Source organism: Dermochelys coriacea, chromosome 7, assembly GCF_009764565.3.
Source record: "Dermochelys coriacea isolate rDerCor1 chromosome 7, rDerCor1.pri.v4, whole genome shotgun sequence".
NCBI classification, from domain to species: Eukaryota; Metazoa; Chordata; order Testudines; family Dermochelyidae; genus Dermochelys; species Dermochelys coriacea.
In genome coordinates this window covers 24,219,069-24,238,273 of record NC_050074.1, presented here as the reverse complement: position 1 = coordinate 24,238,273, position 19,205 = coordinate 24,219,069, and the positions used below count along the sequence as shown (strand labels likewise).

The following is a 19,205-nucleotide window of genomic DNA, read 5'->3' as shown; positions in this document are numbered from 1 at the left end:
AGTGGGATCAGGGCTTATACCTAAATGCTTAGGAGTTTGGAAACTTCCCCACAGGAGCCCTCTGCTGCTGCGGCAAACCCCAGCATGATGGCAAAGCTCTGGTGCCCTGACTTGCTAATTGCTGGACAGTTTTCAGACACTGACCATCAGTAGCTCATTGCCTGTTAACCAGAGCTGGACACTGACGTGTCTGATAGGGTGTAAGGATATGCCCGGCCAACTGGGGAACCGTGATTCTCTAACCAAGACACGGGTCCCAGCACTGACTTGAAACTCCTCAACATCCTCCCTTCCAGAGGATTCTGGCACGGCAGAACCAGTGCTTCAGGCTGTAGCAAAACTGGGAGTGGAGCAAGGTCAGTTCACTGTTAGAACTCCCAGCTGGTGAGAGCAGTCACAGGCCTGATGGAAAATAGCTGCGATTCTCCCACTGTCAACTGGCACCATCTGGTGTCTCCCCACAGATCCACTGCTGTCCTACAGCTTGGGCGGTAGGGGTGATGGGGGTGGGGGTAGAGCATCTATGATGTATGGCCAACCCCAAGTGTTCAAAAATCAGGCTTCAAACCCTAAAAAAAATCCCAAGATTGGCTGAAAAATTGACTTTTTTTTTAAATGACTAAATGTTGGGTTCTTTACTTTCTGGTTTGGGGGCCTTAAGGACGCACTCAGAACACATTTTTCAGCTTCTCTCTGCAACCAGGAGGGCGAGATGCTCGCTCTTTTTAAAAAGCAAGTTGAAATTCTCATGTAATCACAGAATGTCAGGAGCTGGGGTTCTAAGAAAACCCTCAGATATGCTGGGTCTTGTGATGACGTTGTGAGTGTTAGCCACACTTCTCTGTCAATAGACGACGCCTATCTCAAAGGGTACAGAGCAGGTCAGTGCTGCAGGAGATTGACTCGGTGTGGGCCAAGGTGCCAGTCTGTCACACTCCCAGTTTGTACTGCCCAGTGTGGGTCATGCCCTTCCTAACCCCTGCCTCTTTTCTCAGGGTGCTCCAGGCATTATTGGCTCCCCAGGCCCTAGGGGCAATGATGGAGTACCTGGCCCACCCGGCCCACCAGGTAGCGTTGGCCCTAAGGGCCCTGAGGGGATTCAAGGGCAGAAGGTAAGAACCTCTTCCCCTCTGTGCATGGCCATTTCCCTACAGCTTCTACTCACTACTCCAGACTAGGACAGTGTTGCCTTCTGAATGGCCAGCAGGTGGCGAGCTCCTGTCTCCTGCTGCCTCTGGAACTCCACAAGGAAACCAAAACTGGACCACAAACCCCAGTGCACTCCTATCCCTGGCAGCAAAGGGACCAGTGTCTGAGAGGGAGCAGCCACCCCTTTTCTGTGCAGCATTCAGGAACAAGAGAACACATGAAGGGCGAGAGTGAGCTCTCAGGAGTCCCTTGGCAGGCACAGGGTGGAGGAAGCAGTTCCCCTTCCCCTCCCATCTGTTTCAGTTCTGCCTGGTCATATCCCCATCAGGGCAGTGAGCAGGCCCTGGACCTGCCTGCAGTTAGCAGGCAGCAAGGAGGTGGTAGACTCTGTTCAAGCAGGATTGGCTCCATCCACCTTCTGAATCAATGAACGGTGCCGTGCAAGTGATGTGCAGAGGCTGTTAGAGTGACAGGCAGTGTTACTTGCTGGTTAGAGCAGGGAGCTGGGAGTCAGACTCCTGAGGTCTATGCCCAGCTCAGTCACTGGCTCACGCGTTGACTCGGTTCAGTCTCATAACCTCTTTCTGTATCTCTGGGATGATTTCCTTGCCTCCCAGGGCCGGTGGGGTTCATTAATAATGCTTGCAGCATGCCTCTGACCCTGAGCTGGAAGTGCCCTGCGAGGGTGCAGTGTGTTCATTCTAGCTGTATTCTGGAGCACTGCTATTTCATGACCTCCCATTCACCCATAAGATCAGCTTCAAGGCTGCCCTGAACCCAGTCTGAGGGCACCATGCGTGATGTCTCTCCCCAGTGCTGCATCTTTGATCAGGTTGGATTGCTCCCCTAGGGGACAGTTCTTACCTACAAGGACATGGGGACCCGCCTTTGAGGACTTCTCACTGGGGATAGGGAGATGAAAGCAGAAGAGTCTAATGTTTTGGAAGCGGCTGAGAAATCTTTCTCGAAATAAGTGAGACCGTCATGTGTACCAGCTCGTTTAGAGCCATGTCTAGGGAACAGCCCCATTCCCTGCAAGAGGGAGCTCTGGGGCGTGTGGGGGATGGTAGATACTGCCCTTCTCTGGATGGCCCAATCCTAGAACTCCCCTTGCTGGCTAGTGTCTCAGTGTGTATTTTCCTGCTGCAGGGTGAAAGAGGCCCCCCAGGGGAGTCGACTGTAGGGACCCGAGGCATCCCTGGGATTCCAGGAGAGAGAGGAGATCAGGTGTGTAAGCATGTTTCTGACCCATTGGATGTGCATTGCCTGTCTGAATGCTTGACTCTGCCTGGATATATTCGCTGTACCTTGAACCCCACCTCCTTCCTCTCCCCTTCTTTTGGTGAAGAAGAGAGCTTCCTAGGGGCTGACAGGGTTCTGCAGAGGGTGGGTGTCTCCTGGTTCAGGGAGTTGCTGACCAAGTAGCATGCCTCTTGATTTCCTATTTGGCTTGTTTTCAGGGGAATCCAGGACTCGAAGGCTTGAGAGGAGAGAAGGGGGACCCTGGCATGACGGTGAGAAGAGAGCTCCCTGAGGTCTTGGAGCAAAGCCCTGACTCACAATGACAACACATCCGTGCCACTGCGCAGTCAGTCAGAGCAGTGGGATACTTCCCTCTCCCAGGGGCTGGGACTGGCCCTTGAGTCCTGCCTTCCTGCATGGCAGGCTTGAGGCCTTTTCCCCTTACGGTTTCCCTCCAGGTCTGGCTCAAGTGTTGGATTGTTGGAGTGGGGAGAGACTGCTCTTTTCCCAATGATCCCCAAAGCAGCTGAGGCAGGCTCATGATGGGCTGGGGGGGCCGGAAGACATCTCTTCCCTCTCTCTCTTCATTCCCTTGGTTTTCTCTGCAGGAACAAGAGATCCGCGCATTTGTCAGACAGGAAATGAGTCAGCACTGCGGTAAGTGAGGCTTCACCTTCCACTTGGGGCTGACTGACTTGTCAGCAGCACCCCGGCTCTGATCTCTTATCACTACCAGGGCTCCTTGGGTAGAAACTGGTAAACAAAATTGTCCCCTTCACTGTCTCCTCCTCTGCCCTCTGTCCCTTTGTTCCTTCCTCTCCCCTTCTTTTGATGAAGTTGCATGTACCATGACTTCCACATCTGGAGGTGTTCAGAGTACAATGTGCCAGCCCCCTGTGAGTGTTAGGGGCCTATCAATCTAGTCTGTCCCTTTCCTGATACCTGGTGGCGGGGCAGGTCTGTGCCAAGTGCCAGGATGCTAGAGAAGGCTTTCCCCATGGATTAACCTCCTCTTTTCTCTCTTTCTCTCCACACAGCTTGCGGCGGGCAGTTCTCCTCTTCTGAACCACGTGAGCACTGATTTCTTGTAACCCTTTTGTGCATCCTTTAATCCCAGTTTGCAGTGCTGAGCAGCAGCCCTGTCATTGACGAGCAGGTCCATTCTCCCAGATATGTAGCAGGTTTCACGAACGGGCCATGGCCCGTCCTGGAAGGTCACATGCAGCTAGCTCAGCCCTGTAGCACCAGTTAGGTTGGCAGATTGCCAACAGAAGAGGCAGCCCTGTGGAGATGCTGGCTTGGCATTGAGCCCTAGGAGACTGGGCGAGCGTGGCTGGGTTGGTAGGGGAGCTGTCATTGAGGGTGACTGACTAGGCCAGGAGCAGGAGATAATGGAAGCTGGGGTAGCAAGGGCAGAAGAGATGATGAGTGACATGCTGCAGTTTGAAACATTCCTCAGCAAGGTCTCACGTCTGGCAGCACTCGGGGTGTCAGTGAGTGCAGTGGGGATTCTGAGGGGGAAGCACCAGGGACCGAATCCCTATAGGCAAGGAGGACTCAGTAGACTCCAAGCCTAGAGCTGCCACTAGGGCAGTTTCAAAGCAGAGCTTCAGAGGCCGGACAGGAATGGCCAAGCATCTGACGGCAAAAGGAGAGTGCTGCACTGGGCGTCCCCAACCTGAGACAGCATCTGACATGCTACGCCAAGATTAGCAAACGGATAGTCACAGCAGCCATCCCTTCTCTGGACCCAGGGTCCAATGCGCCTCTCCCCGACTCACTTTGAACAGACTGCCAGTGGGCAGAGTAACTTATGGGTAGTCGTGCCTGGAGAAGCCAATACTTGTGATACCAAGGCACCAAATACATGGTAACAAGCTTGTAAAAGAACAATTATTGTGCAAGCCAGGACTGAGGAATCACTGTAGCAAATACACTAGAGCAGGGGTCGGCAACGTATGGCACGCGTTCCATTAAAAATCCAATTCGGCCTGGCCCTGCCTGGCCCGCTCTTCTCTGCTCCCCACCCTATCCCGCGGGGGCAGAAGCTTGGTCCTGCCAGCTCCGTTGCCTCTTCCCGCAGTGTGCTGAGTTCCTGCCCCTCCTCCTCCTCTCCATCCCTCCCTCCCTGTCCCCCCCCATCAGCTGATGGCCCTTGTGAGGGAGGGGGTGGGGGAGGAGTGGAGTCAGCGTGCTCGCTGCTCCCAGCAAAAGCAGAGAAGAAGCCGGGGCAGGGCCTTGGGGAAGCAGGCATATCCCCTCCAGCCCTCTGCCCTGACCCCCCCCACACACACACACCCAGCCCTCTGCCCTGAGCCCTGCAGTCCCGCACACCTCAAGGCCCCTGCCCTGAGCCCTGTACCCCCCCACACACACACCCAGCCCTCTGCTTGACTCCTTCACCCACCCCCCACGACCCCAGCCCTGACTCTGGCACTCCCACACATACCCAGGCCCCCCACACCCCATGCCCTGATTCTTGCATCCCCCACACCCCATGCACCCCCCACATCCTGACTCTTGCACCCCCACCTTCCTACCCTGAGCACCAAATGGGAGCTCCTGCACCTCCCCCCCCACATTCCCACCTGCACCCCTCCCACCAAATGGGAGCTGCCCAGGTAAGTGTTCCACACCCAAACCTCCTGCCCCAACCCTGAGCCCCCTCGCTCATTCTAGCTCCCGGCCAGACCCTACACCCCAACGCCCAGCCTGCTCCTTCACCCCCAGCCCTGTGCTCAGTGCACTCCCACCTTCAGCTCAGTGCAGAGAGAGAGGAAGAGAATGGCCAGGGAGAAGGTAGGTACCCACTGTATGTGGGCAGGGCCAGGACCCCAGACTGGCAGCGGGCTGAGCGGGTCCGGCAACCGGGATCCCGGCTGGCAGGAGCCAGTGGATGGAACCCCTGAGCAGCAGTGGGCTGAGCCGCTCAGCCCACTGCTGGTCTGGGGTTCTGGCTACCAACCCCTTGCCAGCCGGGGTCCCAGCCGCAGGCCCCACTCAGCCTGCTGCCGGCCAAGGTGAACGGAACCCCAGACCAGCAGCAGGCTGAGCCGGCCAGCGGTGTAAGGTCAACATTTTAATTTAATTTTAAATGAAGCTTCTTAAACGTTTTGAAAACCTTGTTTATTTTACAATACAACAATAGTTTAGTTATATAATATAGAGAGAGGGACCTTCTAAAAAACATTAAAATGTATTACTGGCACGTGAAACCTTAAATGAAAGTGAATAAATGAAGACTTGGCACACCACTTCTGAAAGGTTACCGACCCCTGCAATAGAGTAAGGAGAATAAGATGGCACAAGGACATTGACAGACTCATCCAGGATGAGATCCGTTCCTGCACAAGGGCTAAGCCAAGTGTGGATCAGGGGAGGAAGAGAGAGGTGAGTGTGGGAAGGGAAGAGAGGGCTGGTGAGGAAAGCAAAGGGGAAGAAGGAAGGCAGGTTTCATAGCAGGTTTCCAGAAACGGTAAAAAAAAAAAAAACAGCTGAAGATTGTAGGGAAGAGGAGGCTAGCAGGGTAGCCAGCAGTGTAAGCCTGACAAGGAGGAGCTATGACGCAGAGGTAGGTAATGTTTGGGCAAACATGAAATGAATTATTTGCCTGATTGTTCTCAAAGGAGGATGGGGGACACATGCAAGGAACAGACATAAATCTTCCAGGAGAGGAAGAAGAAATACCAGAGGAAATCAGGATCACGGCAGAACAGGTGATCGAAAAAAGCAAAGCATCTTTCTAAACCACCCATGCCAAACCGGCCCAGAGCAGAGCCAAGCAGACTCCATCCTTGAATGTCAAGAGAGAGTGAGAGAGATTATCTTCTAGTAGATAATTCCACACTGTTTCCAGCCAGACCCAGCAGGCTGTACCAAGCTGGGGAAAGGCTGAGTTTAGTATCGGAGGCATCATTTGTACAGGGCACAATGTTCAAAGGCTTCTCAGCATTCCTGTAGTACCTTCCTATTTGTGTGTAGAATCTGTGACCACATGCCTCATCCAGAGCCGTAGGTGAGCCTGCCTCATATCTGGGAAGACCTTTGCTATGCTCGTCTGTGTCCTGTCTTGTCCTCCACTGGTGTTTGAACAATATACAAAACCAACGAGGCAGCTGTCAAACTCTAACCCACCAAGGGCTGGTTTCAGAGTAGCAGCCGTGTTAGTCTGTATTCGCAAAAAGAAAAGGAGTACTTGTGGCACCATAGAGACTAACAAATTTATTAGAACATAAGCTTTCGTGAGCTACAGCTCACTTCATCGGATGCATCCGATGAAGTGAGCTGTAGCTCACGAAAGCTTATGCTCCACCAAGGGCTGTGTTCAAGAGCATGTCTGCCCACCCCAAGAAGCCCAGTTCTACTGAGGGGATTGGGTGGATTAGGATGAAGGGACTCCAAAGAGAATATATTTCCCTTTGTGCATGCATCCTGCCTACAGGTCTCTTTCTGCTGGTATTTCCAGCATCTATATTGCCATCACCTTGCCGTGGAGTCAGTAGGGTGAATTTTTCTGTATGGCCTCTGTCCCAGGAGGTCCTGTCCCATCAGAGGCAGGAGGATACAATTACATAGATTATGCCACAGGCCAGGGGTGATGCAGACGAAGTGCTGTTGTTTGGTGTCCAATGGCAGGCCGCAAGAGGTGGTCCAGACCTGCCCGTCTATGGTGCTTCTCTCCGTAATGCCTATTTCCTCCCTTAGGTCTCCAGCGCAATGCTAGTTTTGCACCATGTGTGGCTGGCTGTTAGCAGTCTTGGAAGTGGACAGTGCTGATGCTGCTCTTGAGCATTGGCCCGTGACTTGTCGGGGGGAGGGGAGCCATGTCAGTCATTTGTATGTCCTGTTTGATGTCTGTGCTGTGTCCTTGCCTCTCTTAGGTCTTCTCCCCAACTATCCATCCACCCAACCATTCCTGTCTGTTAATGCTCATCTAGTCCCTGTGCTTAAGTTATCACACGCTGAAGAAGAGGAGGGTGAGTCTTGTCTCTTTGTGCCCTGTCATAATATTCGTTCTCCAGTGCTGACTTTGTGAGTCCTGCATGGAAGCTCTGCCATTACAGTGTCCTTCACTTGCGGGTACCAAGGGATTGCAATACCCGCCTTCTGTAACAGTAACTCAGAGAAGCTAAGGCAGCTGCAGGCCATTTAAAAGTAGAGTTCTGGCTATTTCTTACCTTAATGCTAAGATGCACCTAGATATGGGCCATTGTATTATGACTTAATGAAGGGCATCTGCATTCTCGCAATGACACAGAACATATAGGGATGTCTTTGCTATGTCGTCAAACCCCAATCACCTTTGGATCAACTGATCAGAGGGACAGGCGAGTGAGAATGATGTGCAGAGTGAAAGGAGTGTTGTTTATCAAACAGCTGGAGTGTACAGTTTGCTCAGGATGAATGGGTAGGTTCATGAAAAGATAAACAGTGACTGAGTAGAGGAGTAAGTGTATGACTTGGATAGATACTGCAGGATGGTCACATGGCTTATGGAAGGGTATGTGAATGTAATGGATGCGTGAATGTCCAGGATGACGGGTACGTGGATGAGTGACTATGGATGGAGAGTAGATGAATGGATGGGCTCATAGGTAAAGGGGGTGAAAGGAATGGGAAGAGGGAATGTCTGAAGAATGATGGGAATGTGAGGGCAAATGTGTAGAATGACTGGAAGGACTGGTTGGCCGGATGCTACAGCATGGCTGGTAATGCAGCATAGGTTGGTGAGTAAACATCTAAACCTGAATTGCATCCAGTAGTAAATGAAGGTGGCACAAATCCTCCCTCTAGCTCCTTTTCCAGCTTTTCTGTTGTCCCATTGAGATAGGGCACAGAGAGATTTGCAGAGATAAGTCCCAGAGAATGTTTTCATTCCCCATTTATTTAATTGTTAGCATTTTCGGTGACAGCCTCTTTGCTTCCCTGTGCCCTGTCCCCACACACCCCTTGTCTGCTCTAGAACATTTTGTATCTGTTTTCCAGCCATAGTGTCCATCCCAGTAAAATGAGCACAATGTGTTCTAGTGTAGCTGTAGCTGTAGCCACACAGGTCCCTGTGCTGTGACACTGCACCTTTCGGCAAGTGACCCCTGTGGCACGGTTAGTTACTGAGCAGTGCAGCCAATTCCTTTCCCTCCGGCTACCTTTGTGCAAACAAACCAATGCACCAGCCGGTCAACTCAGTGACATGTTGACCAGGCCTGTTACTGAATCTGCCATTTTCATCAGCTGGTCCCAGGATCAAAGCTGAAGGCCAATTGTCGTCATCCTAGGAATGATGAGGGATGAATTCCCACATGGCTTGGGCAACAAGCCCAGTGACGCCATCCACCTGCCCTTCCCACCCTGCACTTCCCTGTCCTGTGGCCCTTCTCATATGGCCGGTGTTATTTTCCAGGGCATGAGGTGCATGTTGTGAACACAAATGACCCTGAGTACGAGCATGTCTACGCAATGGAGGACTATGAAGAGAGCCTGGAAGCTGATGGGACAGAGAGCACCATGCTGAGTGATGGTGAGTTTCCTTAACCTTCCGACAGCTCTGAGGAAAATGAGACCTCCCAGACTCTTGTCGGGGAGGAGGGAGCAGAGAAAAAGAAGCAGACTTGGTTTTATGTGGTCCTCAGTGACCCCTGAGTAGTGTGGTAGAGATCTGGCATTTTTTTGCAGGGAGGAGATGGTGCGGTCTCCCAACTGTTAAGTGTCCAATCATGGCTGAGTAAATAAAACTCTTTGTACTGTGCAGAAGGAAGGAAGAAAAAGGAAATCTTTGGGTGGAAAACAAAGATCCTCATCTTATAGTCTTTGTGCCCTGCCATGTTGTTAATGAGGATTCTGTAGAGGATTCTTACCCCTCCCAGAAACAGCAATGTCCTAAATACTAAGCATCCAGTACGGTACACAAAGATCATATTGGCACTTTGCTAAAAGCAATGTTTCTTTTATTTTGCATGAAAAGGAGCAGATAGCAGCCACCCAGAGAGAGACTACGGGTCCCAAACTGCAATGCTTCAAATATCCAGATCACAGCACTGCATTGTGGCATCTGTTAGAGCAGACGTGGGCAAACTACTGCCCGGGGGCCACATCCGGCCCTTCAGACATTTTATTCTGGCCCTCAAGTTCCTGCCGGTGAGCGGGGTCCATGGCTTGCCCCATTCCACATGTGCCATGGCTCCGTGCAGCTCCCGGAAGCAGCGGCATGTCCGTCCTCCGGCTCCTACGCGTAGGGGCAGCCAGGGGACTCCGCACGTTGACCCCACCCCAAGCACTGCTCCCCCCGCAGCTCCCATTGGCTGGCAACCATGGCCAATGGGAGCTGCAGGGGCAGCGCCTGTGGATGGGGCAGTGCGCAGACCCATCTGGCCGCACCGCCACATAGGAGCTGGAGAGTGGACATGCCGCTGCTTCCAGGAGCTGCTTGAGGTAAATGCTGCCCGGAGCCTGCACCCCCGACCCCCTCCAGCACCCCAGCCCTGATTCCCCTCCCGCCCTCCAAACCCCTCGGTCCCATCCTCCTGCACCCCAGAGCCTGCACCCCCAGCCGGAGCTCTCACCCCCCACCCGCATCCCAACCGTCTGCCCCAGCCCGGAGCCCCCTCCTGCACCCTGAATTCCTCATTTATAGCCCCACCCCAGAGCCCACGTCCCCAGCCAGAGCCCTCAACCCCCACCCGCATCCAAATCCTCTGCCCCAGCCTGAAACCCCCTCTCGCATCCTGAACTCCTCATTTCTGGTCCCACCCCAGAGCCCACAGCCCCTGCCATACCCCAAGCCCCAATTTTGTGAGCATACATGGTCTGCCATACAATTTCCATATCCAGATGTGGCCCTCGGGCCAAAAAGTTTGCCTGCCCCTGTGTTAGAGCCACAGTAAAGATGAGGGTGATTAGCAGTTGCATTTGGTTCTCTGACAATGCTTTGGCCACCAATCCAGTACAAGATTTGAAGCATAGGGATGGATCACACAGGTTTTCAAGAGCTGGTGGTTTATCCAGCAGATGCAAATCTTAATATCAGGGTTCAGGACTGAGAACACTATCTAAAGTGCTGATATAGTGCCAGTCACCATAGGATCCAGGTACTGACCTTCAGGTTTAGGTGAGACGATATTGTGACATATCGGGGTACGATTCAGACCAGTGAGGGCCTGCATCACCCTTGCCGTGCAACCTTGCATGCCTTACAATACCTTGCTGAAGTAGCTCCCACCTGGGATGCTCACAAACAGCATGCAAGCCAGACCTTGCCAGTTACACCCTGGCTCTCATTATCTTTGCTTCTACTGCAGAATGACCCCAACGTGCCCTCAGTCCTGGATTTTCCCCCATAAATGTATGTCCTGTACTGCCCAGCCCTCTCCTGGACTGTACAAATATTTTAAATCCATTATTCCTTTAAGAGAATAATATATTGGCTTATTAACTTAAATAGAGTTACCCAGACACTTCAATTTAAACACACGGGATTAGATAAAACAATAAATCAAGATTATAAACTACAAAGGGATAGATTTTAAGTGAGTACAACTAATGAGTCATAAAAGTCAGAAATGGTTAAAAGAGAAATAAAGATAAAACGCCTACTAGTGCCTAACTTAACAAACTATATTAGATTCAAGCAAAATTTCTCACCACACGCTTCCAGCAATGTTAAGATGCCCCACCCCCAGAGTCCAACAGCTGTTTTTCATTGTCATCTTAGGTGCAATGCTAGAGACAGACAGAGGGAGAGAGAAAGAGGTGGTGTCCTGGGGTGTTTGCCCCTTCTTTTTATAGTTTGTCCCTCTCTTGAAAAAACCATTTTCCAGCTGAGAAGTAGGAGACTGCATCTGTGTGGCAGGAAGTTCCCTGCTGTTTTTCCTATATGTTTGAGCTTCCTTTGTTTTCCCTTCCTGCTTGATGACTCTGTTTACTGCTTAAATGCAAATTAAGGCAAACATACACTTATTTGTTCCAGACAGGCCTGTTTGACCAGTTTGGTGCTATGTGGGTCTTGAACATGCACTCTTAACATAATACAGGGGAACTTTATTGTGATGGGTTCCCCCAGAGTGCCACCTGGAACTGGGGTACCACTGAGCCCTCTGACTGACCAGCCTGTGCTCCCTCTCACACTATGCTGCTGTGACAAGCTCTAGACAACTCCCGGTCTTACACTTCCACCAGCACTTACACAGGCAGGGACACACCCAGCCACAGTTACATGCAGGCTTTGACCAGCCATTGCATGAACCAACAATAGAAAGGCTACAGCCAAGATTACTCCCAGCCTAGAACCAAGGAGCTGTACTATCCTGCCCAGATCAAAATCCTGACCGATATGAATTTATTACTCAGTTTGCCTCTCACTCAGTTTGGAGAGGAATATGCACACTTGTGGTAACTAAGCTGAGGTTTTTCCGCAGACACTTAAAGGCACACTGGTTTAGGTTAAAATATAAAACAAGTTTATTAACTACAAAAAGATAGATTTTAAGTGCTTATAAACTATAGCAAACAGATTACCTAGTAAATAAACAAAAACACAAACTAAGATTTAACATACTAGAAGGATAGGATTTGAATTAACAATTTCTCACCTTGACTGATGATACAAGCAGGCTTACAGATTCTCAAGGCACAAGCTGCACTTGCTTTGCAGCTTGGAATCCCCACCCCCACTCCAAGTCCTTTTCTTTCAGAGCTTCTCTCAGGTATTGAGTTGCGGGGGAGTGAAGAACAACAGATGATGTCACTCCCTGCCTTATATAGCTGTTCCATATGGCAGGAACCCTTTGTGCCAAAAACAGTTCCCAGCCCAGTTTGTGGAAAAATACAGGCACCCAAAATGGAGTCCGGAGGAATGTGGTCTGGTCACATGCCCTTGCAGAGTCACAGCAGCCATTACTTACAGGTTGGCCGAAACATCCAGAGGAAGGCTAAGCTATTCCACAGCCCATTGTCTTTGCTGATGACCTATTAACTGTCAGGTTTCTTCACTGTTGTACCTGAAAGGCTGGCCATGGGTGTCTTCCAGAGTAAGCCCACATGAAATTCAGATCCATAATCAGTATTCATCACTTCAGATACAAAAATGATACATGCAAACAAATAGGATAATCATAACCAGCAAATTATAACTTTTCCAATGACACCTTACATGACCCGTCTTTTACAAAATGCATCATAATTATGCCATAATCATATCATAATAATATTACGATGACAAATATAGGGTGTAGTGTCACACTTACAACTTCACATACAGTGTTGCCAAACATTTTATCTGGACAGTACTGGACCAGCAAATTGAGTTTTGAAATGATACCTTATAAGGCATACCTTATACAAAGATTATTACAATAGTGCATAGGGTGTGAATACAGGGGTTTATGCCATCAGACCTCCATCCTTACAAAGTTGCAGTAGGGTTAGCCACTGGCTGACCTGGAGGCAGCAGGTCAGGGCCCTCTTTCCCGGACAGGGCATCTGCCACCATGTTTTCTTCTCCCTTGGTATGCACAATCTTCATATGAAGTTCTTGTAGTATAAATCTCCAGTGCAGAAGCTTGGAATTTGAGCCTTAATTTTGTTTAACCAGATCAATGAATAATGATTCTTTAAAACTCTGAACTTCTTGTTAAGAAGATAGGGCTTAAACTGCTTGACTGTCCACACAATTGCATAATCATCTTTCTTTATGACAGAATAATTTCTTGCTTAGGGGTGTTTTTCTTGTTGTTTACCCTGTCTGCATCAGGATAGCCCTTAACCCAGGATCTGGTGCATCTGTGCACAGTTCAAACATTTTATCAAAATCTGGACTAGCTAGAAGAGGCTTTTTCAGACAAGATTTTCTTTAGCTTATCAAAACTCTATCTGCCTTTGTCCATACAACTTTGTTAGGCTTTGTCTTTTTACATAGACCTGTGATTGCAGATACGCAAACCTTCTGTAATAGTTTACCAGACCTATGAAAGATTGAACCTGTTTTTGGTTTGGGGTACAGACCAATTTACTGTGGTTTCAAGGGTTCAGGGGATATTTGATACTTCCCTACCCAGTATCCCAAATAAGGAACTCTGGCTGCTCCAATTTGACACTTAAGAGGCTTTTATGGGTAGGCCTCCCTTTTTGAGCTTCGGCAGCACCGTTTGTAAGTGTTTTTTGTGATCAGCACAAATGTTGCCAAACACTTCAATGTCATTGACATAGGCCCTTGCAAACCTCTGTCAACCATTTAACACTTGGCTGACCAGCCTCTGAAAGGTGGCCCCTGCATTAATTAGCCCAAATGGCAACATTGTAAACTCAGAGAGCCATAGCAGTGATGAAAGGGGCGTTCTTCTGTGCAGCCTCATCTAAGGGAATATTTCAATAATCTCTGCCAAATCAAAAAAGCTGAGATATTTAGCTTTGCTTAAGATATCTAGCATATCATCTATTCTAGACATAAGATAAGCATCTAATACTGTGCCCACCCTAAGTTATCTGTAATCAACACAAAACCTTACAGTGATATCTTTCTTAGGGACCAAGACCACAGGTGGTGCCCAAAAGCTGTCAGATTCTTTAATTACTCCCAGGTCTAACATGCTTTGTATTTCTGTACAAGTTTGTTCCTGCACCTTGCCAGTGGCCCTGTAGCTCTGCTGGGAGGTGGCTGTGGTCTTTCTGTAATGATTTTGAGTCAGCCAAGGGTGTCTTTCCTGGCTTGTTAGAAAATACATTGTGGTTTTTCAGCACAGACAACACATCTTCCCTTTCAGTGGGTGTGAACACAGGGCAGATACCAATGCTTTCCAGAGTTGAATCAGTTTGGCATTCAGCCATTAAATCAGTGAGGTGGTATGCCTCCGTTTTCCTTTCCACAGAGGTTTGACCAATGCAAAATGTTTAAGTGTCTTCCGTTCACATATAAAACTGCCAATCCCATCTGGCTCCTTTCCATTTCTCTCTAGCTATACCTTACTGGGGGTTCGCCTTGGGTTCTGAAGGGCAAGAGGCATCCTAATGTCTTCTGATGATGTTTTGCTAGGTATGATGTCCAAGCAGATTTTTAAGAATTGATCTCTTTTCTCTCTCAGCCCCAGGGAACCTAACCAGCAAGTCTGTTCACTTTTTTCCCTCCCAGCTGACCCATGCAGCTTGCCCTTGGACGAGGGAAACTGCAGCAGATTCACACTCAGGTGGTATTATAACCAAAAAGTGGCAGAGTGCCGGCCTTTCATCTACAGCGGCTGCAGGGGGAACCTCAACCGTTTCTACACCAAGGAGGACTGTGATCTCCAATGCAGGCACCAGGCAGATTCAGGTAGGGGACCAGTAGTGCTGCTCCTCTCCATTGCCAATAGATCTAGGACAGTAAATGTCCTTTTGTGCTGATTCAGCTCAGAATGTAGATGAAAACGGGCAGGCTGTAACACCAGTGTGTCTAGATACTGGGGTGTAGGGGTCCTGACTCCCAGTCATCTGCTTTCACCACTCTTTTCTCTTTTTCTGCAGATGCCCAAATTGCTGCTGATAACATATCAGATGAGAAGAGGAATGCGTAAACTGCCCTGTTTTAGTGGGGTTTTCCTGTCCGGGGGGGAAACTGACCAAAGGGAGAGAAGACCCCACCTGCCCTCAGAGTGAAAGACTCTTACACGCTCCTACAGGGGAACCTACCCTGGGCCTGCCCCAGGTCCTGGACACACATGGTGTGTTTGATCTGAGACTCTCCTTGTTGCCATCTCCGCTCCCTGCAGCGTTGCCCTGCATGCCAGCTTGCCGGAGCAGAGACGTGGTGCTATTTCATAATGAGTATTTGTGTTGCTCTTGGTTTTACTTTTTTTTATTATTTTTAAATTAAGGTGAAATTTTTATCAAATGGAAAAAAATAGCTGTAACCTCTTTAAAAAGCCAACAGTTCTGAATTAGAGCTTTTTAACTTATTTGATGCTGACTAAGAACACACAGAATGCATTAGCCAGATCAAACCTGTTCGTATTGCCACTTGCTTTATTTCTGGTTCACAGGCCTGTGGGCCACTGCTTGTGAAATGGACTAGCCAGCTTGAATGTCTCCTAGCCAGACTGCTCATGTGCAATTGGCAACCCACTCACTCAGTGAGCAGAGCTGTGAATGGCAGCATAAAGGCATAAAGCCCTGGATTCAGTGCCAAAGTTTGCATGATGCCAGTTCTCCAAAAGGATAAAATCTTCTTGGTTTCTGCCTGGAAACTGCCCCCTCCCATCACCCAGGCACTGGAAATGCTCCTTCGTGGCTTGTAATGCTGTGCATTCTTTTCTCTTGCTGTTTGTCTTTTGGGGGGGGCTGTTGGCAATTCTGCCCTTGGGGCTGCCAAAGGAATAGAAAATACAGGCTGCCCTCCTCTGCTGGCATATCCCAGCCAATTGGACTGTATCAGAGAGTAGGAAACACAACCCAGTTGGGCAGCCCTTGAATCTTAGAGATGCAATCTTACGGCTTGGAAGAAACTGGCCAGGTGTCAGTTCTCCTCAAGCCCCAGCTAGAGCCTGAGCCAGAAGGGACCTTCTCTCTAGGCAATTCCACCATTCTTAGCCTAACTCTTTTCTTAGCTCCATGCTTGGAAGCCCTCGCAGACAAGCACGTGGCAAATAGCAAAATGTGGTTTACAGCTTGGCAGCAGAGATCAGCCTCTCTCTCCTGGTTCATGCATTTCCCTCTGGATACCTAAGAAATCTGTTCTGCTCCAAAACAGCATTTCCCTCTGGATCCCCAAGAAATCTGTTCTGCTCCAGAACAGCATTTGCCAAAGGAAAAGACCTGGTTGGTATCTCAGATCTCCATGCTCCGGTAGGACCAGACTGTTTGCACACTCCATTTGCCATCATCAAAAAAAAAACATTTTATAGTAACTAGGCTTGTTAAAGGCACTTTCCTGCTGGCCTCCACCAAATCCTGGATGTTAGCTACATCTCCCATGTGCTACTCCCCTGCACTGTATGCTGCTTGATGCCTACAAACATTCAGTTGGTATAAAACAGCTGGGAAATGCAATTCACACCTGGCCTGGACCTCCAGTGCAATTTTGTGCTCAGGCAAAGGTGATTTTACAGAGGTCCCTCGGAATATCCAAGACCTCCAATTAAAGAAAAGAAATCAGGATATTGTAAAAATTAATTTTGGATTCCAGAAAAACTCTAGTCAGGACCATTTGCAAATTTGACATCATGTAGAGACTTGGGATTTGGAAAATCATGTTTTTTATTTAATTACTAATTGAAGTAACCTCTCAAGTTCCAGGCGGGGGCTCCACAGGGGGTAAAGGCTGTAACATCTGTGCTTGTTATGCCACTGGGGGAGGCATAGGCAGCTGTGAAAGAGCAACAGATCTGTTAAAGGAAACATTCCCCACCTCCCCCCAAAATAAATTTCATTTGAAGAAGTTTCACCTTAATCCTGAACAGTAACCAATATTCTCAAGCAAGAGTGACAGCATTGGAAGAAACCCAAACTTTAAGTGTACATGTGTGTGTAGATTTGTCTGTATGATGCACATTGATCCACACTCATTTTAACAATGCTTTTCTTTAACCTAGTGGTGCTGAACCTTGTTATGAGAATAATCAGGGAAACAATGAGGATGGTGCTATGCTATTGTAAGTTCCTGCCATAATACGGCATTTTAAAAAGCTTTGTAAAGACTTGTTTGCAATCCCGGTTTTATACCATCGCCCTTTTCCCCACCCAAAACACTGTGCCCACAGTTGGACATACTCACACTCTCTTTCAGTTATGTAAAGTGTCAATACAAACCTCCCATCTTTACACAGCTGTTCTGAAAAGGGAAACGAGGGTAACTGTCACATCTGAAACCATGCCAATGTGTGGGTGTATATATGATATCTATATATTGCTGCAGAGTGTGTGTGTGTGTGTGTGTGTGTGTGTGTGTGTATACAGCATGTGTCTGTGTGTCTGAATGCAAGGGAGGTGTCATTTAAAGTTGCAGTAATTTGAATCTGATGCGGTTATTGTAATGATAGCTAGTGAGGGAACATCCTGGGCTAAGACACAGGCACAGAGAGATTTCACTGGCTGGACAGAAGTTAGGGAGCAACATTGTGACTCTAAAAGATTGTTTCTGTAGTCATCAGGTCATGTTCCTGTGGAGTGGCTTGCAACAGGTGTAGTTGAGGGAAATGTGACTGGTGTTTCAAGTGCCTGGCTTTGTGTGGCGGGACAGACTTGCTGTTGAACAGTACAGAGTAAGAACTGTGCCTGGGAAGACATGCGTATGCAGCACTGTTGTGATCTCAGTGCATTTACTGTAGCTCTCCATTTTGATTACAGTTCAGATCCTTACTAAAGACGACTACTGTATTTTCTGGTCATGGCCCATATACCCTAGTAACGCTAATACCAATTGGCTTGGTGAGGCCATTATTTGTGATATTCTTTTAATAAGAGAGCACAATTCTGAGGTCTTGGCTCCTGACACAGTCCTAAGTAATCAGCAGTATCTTAGAGTTGCTGATGTGTCATGTCGCCGGCCCAGCTGGCTGGAATTGTGCTGTGAGGCTTTCAGCAACCTCCTCTGAATTTGTCAGGCTTGGATCTTCAAAGCATGGGTGTGAGTGAGAGGCCCCCTGTTATAGTAATGGGCACTAAAACATCTGACTCAGCTGAGGACAGACCTTCTTCCAGCCTGCATGTATTGCTCACTCCCGTGGGATGCCTGGGTCAGTGCCCAGTGCTTTCACAGGTATCCAGCACTGTGCGATGTTTCCATTGTCGTTCTTGCACAATCTTACAGCTTTTCCACAAAGGTCCCTTGGAAATGGAGAACCACCATCCTCCTTACATCTGGGCCCATGTGGCCTTGCTGTAGATCATTACTAAAGATAAACGTAACTTATCAGCATGTTCCCTGCATCTTTTTTGGGGACGTGTTTGTCAGCATCCAGCGGTGAGTTTCACTTCCGTGTCACCTCTCAACAGCTGTGAAAGAGGCAAAAATACCACCCCGCCTGGCAGTGACTTTAGGAAGATTTGTCTGGATAGATTCAGAGAATGGTCACTACAATTCCAGCCTCCCACCCTCTGTTGCTTTTGTAGCTGCTCAATCTGCTTGTGATGTAAGCAAAGCAAGCAGCTCGCAACACCATCCAGAGCGTGTTACATTGTGTCACTCCAGTTGCTCAGGTACACACTGTACAAGGCTTGTCATTGAGCCTGATGTTGAACTAGTCCTGCAGAATCTAGATGCAAGTCATGTTTGGTTGGTTTTTTTTTCTGTCAAGTGCCTCTTGTGACATGTTGCAAAAACTCAAAATCTGGGAAATAAAAGTTTGTGATACCTCATTTCTGTTGGGCTTACCAGTCTGCCTTAATGCTGTGCCTCTCCCTACCCACCCCAGAACCTCTTGCTCATTGCTACGTCACACTGTTTCTGCACTTTTCACTTACTGGAATTTTGTGGCCTTTCAAAGTGTTTTATGTCTCTCTCCATCACTTTATCCAGCCCTTTTGCTTTTTGGCCTGTAATAGAGAGGAGCAAGTTGGTGCCAAGACTCACAGCTGCCATTAAACAGCCCCACAGAGAGTATGTGAGGATTGTTCCCAATTTGATGCACAAGCCTAAACTTGCTACTGCGACTGGCTGAAAAGTAGCAAAAGCCATCTGTCTGGGTCAGGAGTATACACTTGTCATCAGTCAGCTGCAGTGAAATGATCGACATAGCCTGTCATCCCTCAGAGTTCAATGGAGTATGTCCAGGCCAGGGAGTGGGCATTACAGCACCAGAATCAAATGCCAATTGTCTGTTTTGCTGGTGAGCATCCCTATTTTAAGTTAACTA

General features: G+C 48.8%; 1 protein-coding gene across 8 annotated transcripts in view; it reads left to right on the top strand.

Moving 5' to 3' along the window:
* The window catches only part of COL7A1 (collagen type VII alpha 1 chain), a 119,342-nt gene extending 100,634 nt beyond the window's left edge, over nucleotides 1–18,708 (top strand). For 5 of the 8 annotated variants that reach the window (XM_038410201.2, XM_043518878.1, XM_043518879.1 and 2 more), the window contains 10 exons: nucleotides 996–1,112; nucleotides 2,299–2,376; nucleotides 2,610–2,663; nucleotides 3,000–3,048; nucleotides 3,429–3,461; nucleotides 6,018–6,107; nucleotides 7,272–7,367; nucleotides 8,792–8,908; nucleotides 14,510–14,689; nucleotides 14,881–18,708. In XM_038410201.2, coding sequence (XP_038266129.1) covers nucleotides 996–1,112; nucleotides 2,299–2,376; nucleotides 2,610–2,663; nucleotides 3,000–3,048; nucleotides 3,429–3,461; nucleotides 6,018–6,107; nucleotides 7,272–7,367; nucleotides 8,792–8,908; nucleotides 14,510–14,689; nucleotides 14,881–14,930 — 864 coding nt within the window. In that variant the 3' untranslated portion in view covers nucleotides 14,931–18,708. The remainder of the gene's footprint in view (nucleotides 1–995; nucleotides 1,113–2,298; nucleotides 2,377–2,609; nucleotides 2,664–2,999; nucleotides 3,049–3,428; nucleotides 3,462–6,017; nucleotides 6,108–7,271; nucleotides 7,368–8,791; nucleotides 8,909–14,509; nucleotides 14,690–14,880) is intronic. The other 3 variants (XM_038410204.2, XM_038410203.2, XM_043518881.1) reach the window with 3 other exon arrangements.
* Nucleotides 18,709–19,205: the final 497 nt, after the last annotated feature.